Source organism: Artemia franciscana, chromosome 4, assembly GCF_032884065.1.
Source record: "Artemia franciscana chromosome 4, ASM3288406v1, whole genome shotgun sequence".
Lineage (NCBI taxonomy): Eukaryota > Metazoa > Arthropoda > Branchiopoda > Anostraca > Artemiidae > Artemia > Artemia franciscana.
In genome coordinates this window covers 57,279,695-57,294,666 of record NC_088866.1, presented here as the reverse complement: position 1 = coordinate 57,294,666, position 14,972 = coordinate 57,279,695, and the positions used below count along the sequence as shown (strand labels likewise).

The 14,972-nt window shown below is 35.3% G+C and overlaps 1 protein-coding gene across 3 annotated transcripts in view; it reads left to right on the top strand.

Moving 5' to 3' along the window:
• The window catches only part of LOC136026649 (rootletin-like), a 329,138-nt gene that overhangs the window by 50,611 nt on the left and 263,555 nt on the right, over positions 1-14,972 (top strand). For all 3 annotated transcript variants that reach the window (XM_065703386.1, XM_065703385.1, XM_065703387.1), the window contains one exon: positions 1,109-1,354. In XM_065703386.1, the coding sequence (XP_065559458.1) occupies positions 1,109-1,354 (246 nt within the window). The remainder of the gene's footprint in view (positions 1-1,108; positions 1,355-14,972) is intronic.

Genomic DNA, 14,972 nt, shown 5'->3' with positions numbered 1-14,972 from the left:
TTAGAAACATTAAAAATAATCAACATTCAGTATTAGTTCAAATTTTTGGTGCATTCTGTTGTTTAAATTCACAGGGTTTTATAATTATTTTTCAAAACAAAATTCATCAAGAATGTATGAAAATATCTATTCCAAAGTAAAAGTATGGGTCGTAAGTACGAAGCGAACAGAATATGTAGTCTTTATGTTTCGGTCAAGAGACGCCAAAAAGTATATTTTGTGGGCGGAACCAGTGTTTTCCTTTTATATACATTTTGCGGTAAACATTGATTTCTTCGTCACTTCACTGTATTTGATAATGATTGGAAAACCAGAGTAAAAAACATGTTCCATCCCTTTGTGGAAATAGCTCTTAAAAACTAGCAATCAATTTTTACCTGAAGTTTGATACGTGGCTTCAATGGACTCAAGTTGCTGTCTAGTCTCAATTACTTAAAAAAAAACATTTCTCTGAGTGAGTAAGATTGAGGGTGAACCCCTCAATAGGGTGAATTACAATAAATAAGAACCCTGCTTGAATCATTGTTTCATCATCGCTTAGTGATATCATGAGCACCTGCAGTTTATGTGTATAACTATTTTTTAAGGTTTTAAATTTCTGAAGTACTAGAAAATGTCCTACTTGTGTCTAAATAAAAGGCATGAAGCACCCTTCCTAGACATAAAAGAAAGGGAGATCCGAGTTATTCAGCCCAAACTGATCCAAAACAGAAAAAAAACGATTCCTCGCCAACATTAAGAATTTTTTCGTTAAGCGACGTGAAATCTGGCTTTTGAGATGAGGTTTGACCATTGTTGAAGCCTACATTAACACCACTAATGTGGTGAACGTCTTATCACAAAGAATTTGTAAAGCTTGGAGCCTGTTTTTATATATTTTAAAACAAAGTGTCGGCCGCAAAAACGAGTTATTCGGCTCTGATCTTAAAGAGAAACGAATCATCGCCAACGTTAAGAATTTTTTCATCTTGTGACCTGAAACCTGGCTGTTGAGGTGAAACTAGACGTGTGGAGCATCTTATTGCATGTAAAATTTCCAAAATGTGCAGCCTGTCCTAGCTTAATTATCATGTTAAGTTCATCAACTAACCTTTTTTTCTGACTTTAGCAAGAACAGAATAACCGTTCTTCTGAAGAAGTAGGGCTACGCAATCGCATTCAGGAAGAACTAGATCACACGAAACATGTTCTACGGGAGGTGCACCGACTTCTAGCAGAAGACACGGATGAAAATAGTGATAGTCTAGAGTTAAAAAGAACAAAGGGAATGGATGGTCCGATCCTACCAGACTCTGTTGTTACGATGTTAAGAAGTGTAATGGATAAGAAGCAACTACAAATCCATGATTACCAGGTATTCTGGCGGTGATTTTTTTTTGCTTTCTAAGTTTTTCAATTTTGATTACAACCCATCACGTAGAAACAGGCAAGCTCTTTTGATTTTCACTATCTGTGTTTTTCATTTTTATTTGGGTCTCAAGATATTTAAAGGCTTATTTTTTTCCCAACATGTCCTATACCCTCTATTTTCAAGAATAAAAACAATTTACAAATGGAGCTTTAGTGGCCAAACTGCTTTGCTATACCTGGGATACCAAGGATTATTTTGGTTTTCATTAAAAAAAACAAAAAAAAAAAAAAACGCAAAACCTTGTTTTGATAACAAATAAAAATTATGAAATTCTGGATTTGCCAGATAAGAATAAAAAAATTCAAATTAAAAAGTTTGAGCTTTAACGTTACACATTGTTAAAAAAAAAATTAGTTTTGACCTCTTTGGCTGTTCTGTTGCTATGCCTTACAAAATTAGTTCCGCAAATATCGCTAATTTAAGTTATGTGGGAGAATCTTTCCATGGCGAAATTTCTCGTAGGGAAGGGAATTTTCCATGGAGGGGGAGCTGGATTTCGCGAAATTTCTTAAAAAAGGATCAGCAATTAAATAAAAAACAAGTTTTTTTTTCAATTGAAAATTAGGAGCAACACTAAAACTTAAAACGAACAGAAAATATTACGTATATCAGTGGGGTTGTCTCTCCTCAATACCTCACTCTTACGCTAAACATTCTTTTTTAACTATTAAAATAGGTTATTATTTAATTGAACAGACTTTGTGATTCAGGAGTCATTCTTAAATAACTGGAGCAAAATCAAACTTAGGTTATTATAAGATTATTATTAGTTAAAAAAAATTAATATGCAAATTTCGTTTTAATAATTCATATGCGGTAAGCCAATTTCAAAACCTGCGCTCTTCAACGCCCCAATCTTTACGCTAAAGTTTTTATTGTTTTAAAAATTATAGTTGTGAGAAAGAGTTAAACTTTAGCGTAAAGAGTGGGGCGTTGAGGAGTGGACAGCCCTTTTCATATACGGAATAATTTCTGTTCGGTTTAAGTTTTAATGTCGCTCCTTACTTTCAGTTAAAAAAAAGTTTTTTTTATTTAATTGACTTAATAGAAGGTATTGGAAATGGCCAATAATGGGATATTTCATCACCCTTAGTCGAACGACCGCCAAAAACGAGTATGTGCACCGCATAGATACTGCGAAATTGTCAGATAGTGCCATGTATCTAATAAAAGTTATTGCCATGCCCAAAACGAAACAACACATTTTTTGTGTTTTTCAAGTTTATCCACTGTTCACATTTGTAAATGCATATTTGGAGATGGTGTTTGTTGGGCCAAAGTATATTTCAATATATATAGCTGAAATAGTACCTTGCATAATTGTATGCATAATATACCCCTACTATAAGCAGTTACATCCATTAAGATCTGGATTCTACTGGGAGTTTCCAGCACCAAACTAACAGAAATCGCTTTTAGATTCTGGGATTACTTTTAGATTCTGAAACCATAGATATCCTGTGGTTTTGTGTTCCCTAGGGGACACACCCCCTTTGTCGTCTAAGGAATATGTATCTAAAAGACAAGTCCTTTAAGTTTTAAACAAGCTAGTTTCATTTTAAACTTGTTTTTATTATCAATCATGGGTTTAATTATTGATAAATGGACAAAAACAAAAAATCAAAACATTTTTTTCAGAAATACTATCAGTTGATATACATAGTTGAAATAAAAAAAATGATTAATCCTCGAATTTAATTTGAAAAAAGGGTAAGTATTTCGAAAAACATTAATCTGACAACTTTTATCCCTCATTTTCGTTCATATTTCGTAAATTATAAAATTTGTTGCTTTTAAAGAATTTACTATTCTCGAAAAAAAATTTTAAGCATAAATTTTTTAAGGTATTTTAAAGTTTATTTTTTTATTGACATTTTTTTTGTGCTCTGTTTTTGGAAGCATAATTGGTCTACACTGTAGATTGGCCTATTATGACAATTCTTACATTATTATCAAATTTATAAATATCATAGCGTTTTTGAGATCGACGAGTTTAAAAAAAGGAAAATGTATGATTTTGCTCAAACACACCAACAAATCACATTATTTGCAGCCTGTATTTTTTAGTGTTTAGTTGCGGCTCTAGATACCCGTAATACAAAAGCTAAGTCTGCCAAAATACAAGTTTTATTTTTGGAATGTTTAGAATTCTAACTAATGCTAGCAGTTCGGAATAGACGTTGTTCATAATAACTTCGATCTATTTGTAGGAATCTGTACATTAGCTCTAGAAAACCCCTAAAGCTAATTATAAGAAAAACAGTAATCTGATGTCAACAAGAATGCATGGGCCGAAAATTCACAAGTTGTCATGACGTCATATTTTTACTCTTGTCACACACAATACTGTGACAGGTGACGTCATTTTGTCTTTCAAAGACTATTTTTTAAACTATGACGTCATACTGTGTACTTAAGGTGCGGGCGAACTGGCAGTTTAACTCAGATTCAATATAGCAGTGTCAAGTACAACATACAGTAATATGTATGAAATATACAACTGGAATGACTACGACGTCTACGAAAATTTAGATGACATAGATACAACTTCAAACACATGCAATTACAATGGTGGTTATGATTTGGAGGAATATTTTACAAATGAATGTAACTACAGATATGCATTAAAAGTGAAACCTATTCCAAAAACTACAGAAATATTGCCTTACAACAGCAACTATGTCTACAGCATTAAAATCAGAAAATTCAAACCTGATATAGAGATGTCATCTGAGTCAGCAGAAACAGAGGGGATGCAAAAGGAGACTTGGGGTGCGTTTGAAAAAGAAAGATTGTATTTTGGCTCAAGGATCCATAGGCTGAAATTGAATGAGAAGGGAGTAAGAGACCCAACGAAGGAGGATAGAGTTGTAAGTGTCAATGAAAGGGTTTCAGAAATTTGGGATAAAATTAGTGTTAAATCTACAGAAGAACCGACGAGTGTGCCAGCTGTAAAAGCTGTTTACGTACCTCCCAGTTTGAGAAATAGAAGAAAAAAGGAAGCACCAAATCTTGCAAGTCTACAGCTATTCCCGACTCTTGGAACTGATGAAAGTGAAATTGATTGTACTATAAAGCAGACGGATGAAGAAGGTGGAGGATTCACTGAGAGAAAATGTAGAACTTCAACATTGGCTAATAATAGGCCAGTGACGAATGAGCGTGCTGTGATATCTTCTTATGTGCCTCCCAGTTTGACGAGACAAAGAAAAATGGAAAGGCCAGATAGATTTGCCAATGGTGACCATTGCAACCGAGAAGTACCGAAAATGCCGATCTATGAAAGGCTGCTAATGATAAGCAGGCAGAGTAGCGAGCAAATTGCAGCAAATGAGTGTACTGAGATTTCTGCTAATGCGCCTCCCAGTTTGACGAGGAGTAGAAAAATGGAGAAACCGGGTAGATTTACCAATGAAACCCGTAGCAGCCAAGGAAATTATGTACCTCCCACTGTAAGAAGCAGGCAAAGTAGCGAAAAAACTTGCGCTATGGCTCTTATAAATGAGCGCACCGCAATATCTGCTAAGGTGCCTCCCAAGACGAAAAGTAAAAAAATGGAGAGACAGAGTGGGTTTACCAATGAAACCCGTAGTAGTCGAGGAAATCATGTACCTCCTTTTGCAAGAAGCAGGCAGACTAGTGAAGAAACTGCAGCTAAGGCTCATATAAATGAGCGTGCTGGGATATCTGCTGATGTGCCTCCCAGTTTGGCGAGAAGTAGAAAAATGGAAAGGCCAGATAGATTTGCCAATGGTGGCCATTGCAACCGAGAAATACCGAAAATGCCGATCTATGAAAGGCTGCTAATGATAAGCAGGCAGAGTAGTGACCAAATTGCAGCAAATGAGTGTGCTGAGATTTCTGCTAATGCGTCTCCCAGTTTGACAAGAAGTAGAAAAATGGAGAAACCGGGTAGATTTACCAATGAAACCCGTAGCAGCCAAGGAAATTATGTACCCCCCACTGTAAGAAGCAGGCAAAGTAGCGAAAAAACTGCAGCTAAGGCTCTTATAAATGAGCGCACCGTGATATCTGCTAAGGAGCCTCCCAAGACGAAAAGTAAAAAAGTGGAGAGACAGGGTGGATTTACCAACGAAATCCGTAGTAATCGAGGAAATTATGTACCTCCTTTTGCAAGAAACAGGCAGAGTAGTGAACAAACTGTAGCTAAGGCTCATATAAATGAGCGTACTGGGATATCTGCTAATGTGCCTCCCAGTTTGGCAAGAAGTAGAAAAATGGAAACATCTGTTGCTGTACCAGAGGCATTATTTCCAACACCACAAAGTGCTAACGTTGAACCAGATGTACCAGAAGATATACGCCAGATATACTGGCAAAACTGGTTTCCAGTCCCTGAAACATCTGTTGCTGCACTAGAGGTATCAAATTTGGCTAATACTTGCAAAAAAAATTTATCTGAGTCAAATTTGGATGCCTGGAATCCACTCTATAGGATATTCAAGGAGTCAAATACGGAGGAGGCAATCGGCTTCGGAGGACCAATTCGTCGATTCTTCGAAAGTCAATTTATTCTTCAGAGCATTAAAGAATGAACATTTTTAATTGTCAATTTTTTTTTAGATTGTAAAGTTGTTGATTGTAAATAAAGATTGTAATCTGCAAATAGTTTGAAAATAAACCTTCTAGGTCTTAAGACTCGATCAGAGATGGAAATTTGTTAAAGGGCTAATTAATACGTATTCTATCTTCTAACAATAAATGGAGGGTAGAGGATAACTTTATTGATTCCGGGATCATATCTATTGTGAAAAGCATGGTGCATGAAAGAAAAAGATCGACGTTTGTTTTTATCGATTTATTGCATTATTTTTTTTCTAATTTATAAACTCGATTCCCCAATAAAGGGGAACTTTCTGAAGAAGAGGGTACAAATTTTCGACTGGTATGGGTAGGGGGAAAATTCAAATACTTTTAAATTAAAAATATGATCGTTACTAATACACTGAGGAATTTTACACGGGGAAGGGAGGGGATAATTTTCCATGTGAAAATTTTAGGAGGGTAAAGTTTTCTTTGATTTTGTATCTTTTGATATCTCAGCAACTCGCGACAGCTAAGAAACTATATATCTCATCACTTTTGAGATATCACAGTGATGTGATATCTCATCACTTGCAGATCTAATCTCCATAGGTAATCATAGATAAGGCCACTCCTTCATCCTACTCTGTTCAGTGGACTTTTTGTTTCGCATCGTGGGACTGCGACCAAGTAAATATTTGATCTGGCCCTGTAAATCTTTCTTTCATTATAGACTCAGAGAGTGGGACCAAACTGCATTTTCTCTAAACCCTGTATTATATCGAACTGCTCTAGTGACCCCCTCAGACAATGCTTGTGGAGAGCGTTTAGCACACATTCCTTAAACTTTGAATCACTTCTTTTTCAACGGAAACCTGACCAACTTCCTTTACCATGTCTTCTCGTGTCTTAGTTTTTTTTAAACTTTTATTCCCATTCTTTCAAACTTTTTCAGATACGAAAAAAACATCATGCACCTTAAATATTTTTGAGTATTCTCCCTTACGGATTTAGTACCTTTAACAGTGAAAATACCCTTCGAAATACTTTATTCTCATCTAACACTACCAGGTCACAAGCTCTTGTTCTTGCGTTAGGTTACTTGCTCCTCTTAACTCAATGTTATAAGCTTATTCTCGCGCCATTAACTCCGGAAACCCTCCGATTTCATTTATTTTATCAATACTTTGACCATGGACATTCAAATTGTTTGCATAACATCAATCTTCCCATATAACTATTCTGTCCTCGGTAGCCAGAACTATATTTCCTTTTATGGAATCCATTAAGTTAATTAATGCAGTCTAAAATAAGACATAGTCCTCCTTAACTCTTGACTTCACAAGAAACCAACTAGTCACTTCAATACAAAAGCCTATTTATCTGATATAAATTCTGGGGATGATACCTTCTCGAAAGTATTTGTATGAGCTGAAACAAATGCCTGTTCACAGTCTAGTAAACTAAATTCCAAAGGACAGAATGTCTGCATTATTCATACATTAGTTACTTGAGAACATCGCTATGAATAATTATTCGATTCAACCTTTCTTGGTCTCACTAATTTTCCCTAATATCACTAGACTTTGTCTTAAGGAGAACAGAAAAGGCAATGGGAGACCACGGAACCAAATGGAGAGGAAAAACTTTCCTGGACTTAGATTATGGTTATGGTTTAAGCATCCTTGATGAAAGTGCGATCAAAATGAATGAAGTTTTAGAGGTTTTGCTAGTTCAGGGTGCTAGAATAGTTTGAAAATTAATGTTAAGAAGACTAAATCACGAAGGCTAGAAATAAGTCAAGATGAAAATGTGACGATGGGTAACGAAAAGATTAATCAGGTGGGCAGCTTCACTTACCTTGGTAGTATTATTAGTAAAGCCGGTGGGAGCAGTGAAGATGTTAAAACTTGAGTAGCCAAGACTCAGGGTGCTTTTCATAATTTAAAAAAAGTTTGGAATAATAGGAAGATTAGTCTGCAAACCAAGATTGGAATGTTGGAAGCTACAGCGATGACACTGGACAAATATGGCTCTGATCCAAGGGCGCTCCGAAAAACTGATGAAGATTTGCTATTTGTTTTCCAGAGAAATTGCCTAAGTATTGTTCAGGGTACCTGGCTGACTGACCGTATTTCAAACAGTAGGCTGCACGAAAAATGTGTTCCAATCCTGCTTTCTCGTGCTATAATGAAAAAAAAACGTTAAGATGGCTAGGGCACGTTCTGCAGATAAAGAATAGCTGATTGACGAAGATTGTCCTTTTCGTTCAACCGTCTAGGGTTAAACAGAAAGCAGGACGTCCTCATTTGGGATGGGAGGATGTATTGAAGAAAGATTTGAAGGAAATGAGAACTTCTTGGGAGGGTGTAAAGAGGGAGGTTTTTATTTGATTGGGATGGAGGAGGAGCGTTCTTAGCTGTGTTGGCCTAAGGGGGCTTGGTCCTGCGATGAGCTGTTAGTAGTAGTAGTAATAATTCCATTTTTTTTTTTTTTTACAAAAACTGAATCTTTATAGATAAGTTTTCTACAAAATCGCCACTGCTTGACTCTCTTTCAAAATGCTTTACCCATCCCTTCTAATTCTCTTTCATATTGTTTATCGAGGTGTATTCATCTCTTTGACTGAAACTTGTCTAGGCAGGCTCCTTCCCTCAAACTGAAAGACATCTTAATGCAATATCTTATTACCATTACTATCTCTATCTTCACTTTATTAGTCATCAATAATTTGATGCATATCCTATATTTCACGGTTTCTTAATTCATACTGGAATGCCTCTTATTGGTATGTCTGACGCTCTTATAGACCCCTAACTTTTGAGGTCAGGGGCCCACGCCTGGTGCCCTTATTGAAGTTATGGGCTAAGATAGTTTTAGCCAGGGCTATGGAGTCGGTTTCTGGGTTTTAGTAAGTTTTGCTGAATACAGTTGGTATATTGAAAATGTCTGGAGTTGGAGTCGATTGCAGTTTGTAAAATCTATTTGAATGAAGCTTTAAAACAGGGTTGTGGAGTCAGAGTTTTAGTAATTTTTTGCTGAATGGGGTCGATATATTAAAAATGCCTAGAGTCAATTATAACCTATAACTGACACCACAGCCCTGGGTTTGACTGAGATGAAATTAAACTCAATGAAAAATATACCTCTTTAAATTCGATTTGGAAACCTTAAAGTCCTGCTACTGTTAAACACTAAGCTTCACAAGTTTATATCTTTAAGGTTTTCAAACTGCTGTGTTTGTAACAATTTTTTTTCCATACCTCTATGGAATAACTATGTTATGTATATGTCCACATAAATAAAGAAAACCCTGTTAATTGACGAGATGAGCTCATATGGCACTTGTGACGAGGCCGGCAGAGCCAAGAGCTAAGAGCTCATATGGTATGAGCTCTAGAAAAAATTCTAAGAATCAATAGATTGATTTAAAAGGAAAATCAGAGGTTTAATGCCGGTCGGGATTTAAAATAAGAGCTCTGAGTCACGATGTCTTTCTAAATGTCAAAATTCCTCAAGATCCGATCTCCCACTCGAAAGTTGTAAATACCTCATTTTTTCTAATTTTTCCTCTCCCTTCAGCCCTCCAGATGGTCGAACCAGGGAAAACGACTCTGTCAAGTCAATTTGTGCAGCTCCCTGACACGCCTACCAATTATCATCGTCTTAGCACGTTCAGAAGCACCAAACTCGCCAAAGCACTGAACCCCATCCCCCTAAAACCTCCAAAGAGAGCGAATCCAGTACGCTTACGTCAATCACATATCTACAACATTTGCCTATTCTACCCATCAAGTTTCATCCCGATTCCTCCACTCAAAGCGTTTTCCAAGATTTGCAATTTCCCCCTCCAACTCCCCCCGATGTCAACAAAAATGATCGGGATTTGAAATAAGAGCTCTGAAACATGAGTTCCTTCTAAATATCAAATTTCATTAAGATCCGGTTACCCTTTCTTAAGTTAAAAATACCTTAATTTTTCTCATTTCTCCAAATTAACATCCCCTCCCCCAGCTCCTCCAAAGAGAACGGATCCATTCCAATTATGTCAGTCACGTATCTATAACTTGTGCTTATTCTTCCAATCAAGTTTCATCCCGATCCAACTCCCCCCGATCCCACTCCAACTCCCCTCAATGTCACAGGATCTGGTCGGAATTTAAAATAAGAGCTCTAAATCACAAGATCCTTCTAAAAATCCAATTTCATTAAGACATGCTCACCCATTCGTAAGTTACAACTACCTCATTTTTCTTATTTTTCCGAATTATTCCCCCCTCCCCAACTCCACCAAAGAGAACGGATCCGGTCTGCTTATGTCAGTCACGTATCTTGGACCTGTTTTTATTCTTCCCACCCAGTTTCATCCTGATCTCTCCACTTCAAATATTTTCCAAGATTTCCGGTCCCCCCCCAACTGCCCCATCCCAATGATGCTGGTTCTGGTTGGAATTTAAAATAAGAGATCTGAGTACGATGTCCTTCTAAATATGAAGTTCCATTAAGATCCGATCACTCCTTCATAAGTTAAGAATAAGTCATTTTTTCTAATTTCTTGGAATTAACCTCCCCCCCCCAACTCCCCTAAATAGAGCGGATTCGTTCGGATTATTTCAATCACGTATCTAGGACTTTTGCTTATTTTCCCATCAAGTTTCATCCCGATCCCTCCACTCTAAGCGTTTTCCAAGATTTAAGGTCCCCCAACTCTCCCCAATATCACCAGATCCGGTCGTAAATTAAAGTAAGAGCTCTTAGACGCGATATCCTTATAAATATCAAATTTCATTGAGAACCGATCACCTTTTCGTCAGTTAAAAATACCTCATTTTTTCTAATTTTTCAGAATTAACCCTTCCCCCCCCCCAACTACCCCAAAGAGAGCTGATTCGTTCCGGTGATGTCAATCATGTATCTAGGACTTGTGCTTATTTTCCCCACAAAGTTTCATCCCACTCCCTCCAATCTAAGTGTTTTCCAAGATTTTGAGGTTCCCCCTCCAACTCCCCCCCAGTGTCACCGGATCCAGTCGGGGTTTAAAATAAGAGCTCCGAGACACGATATTCTTCCAAACTTCAAATTTCATTAAGATCCGATCACTCCTTCGTAAGTTAAAAATACCTCATTTTTTCTAATTTTTAAGAATTAACCCCCCCCCAACTCCCCCAAACAGAGCAGATCCGTTTCGGTTGTGTCAATCACGTATCTAGAACTTATTTCGTGCTTATGTTTGCTGATGCTTATTTTTCCCACTAAGTTTCATCCCAATCCCTCCACTCTAAGCGTTTTCCAAGATTTTACGTTCCCCCTCCAACTCCTCCCAATGTCACCGGATCTGGTCCGAATTTAAAATAAAAGCTCTGAGACACAATATATATATATCTCTCTCTCTCTCTCTCTCTCTCTCTCTCTCTCTCTCTCTCTCTCTCTCTCTCTCTCTCTCTCTCTCTCTCTCTCATATTTATAATCTTTTGGAAATGATATTAATTTTTATTTTACTGGTCAACTTCAGAAGCTATAAAATTAAATAAAAAATACTATTTGCGTCAGGATTAAAAATTATTGAAAAAGTATCCCCAACATACAACTAGTAAACCATGCTACGGATTCTTGTAGAGGAAAACTGAAAAGATATGAATTTTTTTCCATGAAAAAGACTATGTCAATAAAAAACAAACAAAAATTAATTATAAAAACTTTTCTACAAGTTTTTCAAAGAAAAATTAAGGCTTCCATAATATATATACATATATATATATATATATATATATATATATATATATATATATATATATATATATATATATATATATATATATATATATATATATATATATATATAAATATAAATATATATATATATATATATATATATATATATATATATATATATATATATATATATATATATATATATATATATATATATATATATATATATATATATATATATATATATATATATATATATACATAAATTTTTCAATTTATAACTGCTAAAAGATCTTTTTTCTTATTTAAATACCTAAAGCTTACCTACAAGTAATGAATCGTAGTAAATTTTTTTTTCAGCCAATAAACAATTACTTATAATTTCAAAGTATTTGACTTTTAAAATTTATATAACTATTTTCATGGGCTGACGCTACTAATATCTGCTAAATACTTTACAAATCCGTACGTCGGAAGGCCTGTTATGACTTTTATAATATCAATGGTATCAAACAGTTCGTGGTAACGAACTGTAGTAAGGAGCGACCCGGCTCAATAGTAAACGAAACTCTAAAAAACGGAATTTCGATGCTAAAAGATATATCAAAAGAATCAGATTTTTGTTATCATTTTAAATATATAAGTTTCATCAAATTCAGTCTTTGTCATCAAAAGTTACGAGCCTGAGAAAATTTGCCTTATTTTGGAAAATAGGGGGTAACACCCCCCCCCTAAAAATTTCAAGGTCCAATCTACAAAATGTGGAATTTCGTATTTTTTGCCAGAAGACAAATCACGGGTACGTGTTTATTTGTTTGTTTGTTTGTTGTTTTTTTCCCCCAGGGGTCATCGTATCGACCAAGTGGTCCTAGAGTGTTGCAAGAGGGCTCATTCTAACGGAAATGAAAAGTTTTAGTGCCCTTTTTAAGTGACCAAAAAAATTGGAGGGCACTAAGGCCCCCTCCCACGCTAATTTTTTCCCAAAGTCAACGGATCAAAATTTTGAGATAACCATTTTGTTCCCCATAGTCGTTAACCATAATAACTATGTCTTTGAGGATGACTTACCCCCCACAATCCCTGGGGGAGGGGCTGCAAGTTACAAACTTTGACCAATGTTTACATACAGTAATGGTTACTGGGAAGTGTACCGACGTTATCAGGGGGATTTTTTTTGGTTTGGGTTTGGGGTTCAGGGGAGGGGGCTATATGGGAGGATCTTTCCTTGGAATAATATTTCACGGGGGAAGAGAAATTCAATGAAAAGGGCGCAGGATTTTCTAGCATTACTATTGAAAAAAAAATGAAAATATAAACATGAAAAAGTTTTTTCAATTGAAAGTAAGGAGAAGCATTAAAACGTAAAACGAACAGAGATTATTACGCATATGAGGGGTTCTAAAAATACCTTAGCATAAAGAGCGAGGTATTTAGGAGGAGATAAATACTTCGCTCTTTATGCTAATAAAATTTTAAGCAATTTCAACTATTTGTTCTACGGCCTTTCTGATTCAGGGGTCATTCTTAAAGAATTGGGACAAAACAAGGTTTAGTGTAAAGAGCGAGGTATTAACGAGGGGACCAACCACCTCATATATATAATCAAAAATATAAGAATATAAAAGTTTGTTACGTAAGTTAATTCTTAAGTTTCGTATATTTTTTACAAATAAAAACGTTCGTTAAAAATTAAAAGATCTAGTTGCCTTTTTAAGTAACCGAAAAATTGGAGGGCAACTAGGCCTCCTTCCCCACCCCTTATGTCTCAAAATCGTCTGATCAAAACTAAGAGAAAGCCATTTAGCCAAAAAAAAAATTAATATACAAATTTCATTTTAATAATTTATGTACGGAGAGCCAAAATCAGACATGCATTAATTCGAAAACTTTCAGAAATTAAATAAAAAAAACAAGTTTTTTGAAATGAAAGTAAGGAGCGACATTAAAACTTAAAACGAACAGAAATTACTCCGTATATGAAAGGGGCTTTTTCTCCTCGACACCCCGCTCCTTGCGCTAAAGTTTGATTCTTTCTCGCAACTCTACTTTTTAAAACAATAAAAAACTTTAGCGTAAAGGGCGGGGTGTCGAAAAGGAAAAGCCCCTTTCATATACGGAGTAATTTCTGTTCGTTTTAAGTTTTAATGTCGCTCCTTACTTTCATTTCAAAAAACTTGTTTTTTTTATTTAATTAAGTACTAAAGAGAAAAGCAACAGCAGCACAATTGGAGCTGGTATAAAAATACTTGCTGTGTTTGACGTTTTAAATCGTTTTCAGGTTGTTTTTGCCTCCTCGGATTTTCCAATAACTTTTTCTTTTAAAACTTTTTTCTGTCGATAGAAGTTAAATTTTTGTGGTTAGAATCCAAGTTTCAAAGTCTAAGTTTCTGATAAAATGGATTAAAATAAACGCTGATGCTGAGAACGACTAAAATAGTTGCTAAAAGATGAAAACTATAATTACAGCCAAATGTTAGCGGTAATAATTTTTACTCTCGTTAGCCAAAAAACACTTAAGAAAACAAAAAAATTATTAATGAAAAATTATTGTGTTCCCTAGGCATTATGGAAAGTTGGTCTTTTTATTTGGTAGATTGCAAATATCAGTTTTATAAATTCAATTAGGTAACTGTAAACACATTTACTAAACTTTAATCTGGTAAAAATCAATGGTGACATCCCCTTGAAATTGCACGATTGATTTCTATCTACCTGCGATTTGTAATATCTGCTGTATCTTTCTTTGTATCTTTCTCTTGTGTTTGTTTTGTAAGGTTCGATCCCCCGAAATGTCACTTTTTGCCAAGTAAATTTCTCAATTTGGTAACTGCATTCTGGTAATAATATCTTGCAGTGATGCCAATTGGGGGGGGGGGATATTCAGAAAACAAAGTATTTTACAAAATCCCTTTTTTTATTTGGGGACATTAAATTTAGCCACCAAAGCTAAATTTAACTTTTGTTAAAACTTAGCTTGAGCAGGCTGATTTTCCACTTTCTTTTTTATCTAAATCTTGAAAATAACGTATAGCAGTTTACTAACCTTAACAGAACCGTGGCTATGACATTTGAACTAAAAGAAAATTCTAAAACCATTTTCCTAGTAATTTGTCTGGAAAATAAGCTCCTTTTTACGCCTAAAAAGCACTAAACACAGTATATTTGTACCTCAGACAGAAAGGCTTAGTTTATCTTAAAAATGATTTTTTCTACCATGGAAAGTCAATTAAATTCTCATTTTAAACATGGTCTTAACTGTCGGAAAAGTTTATTTCTCAACTCTGCTTCGAAACAAAAGTAAACC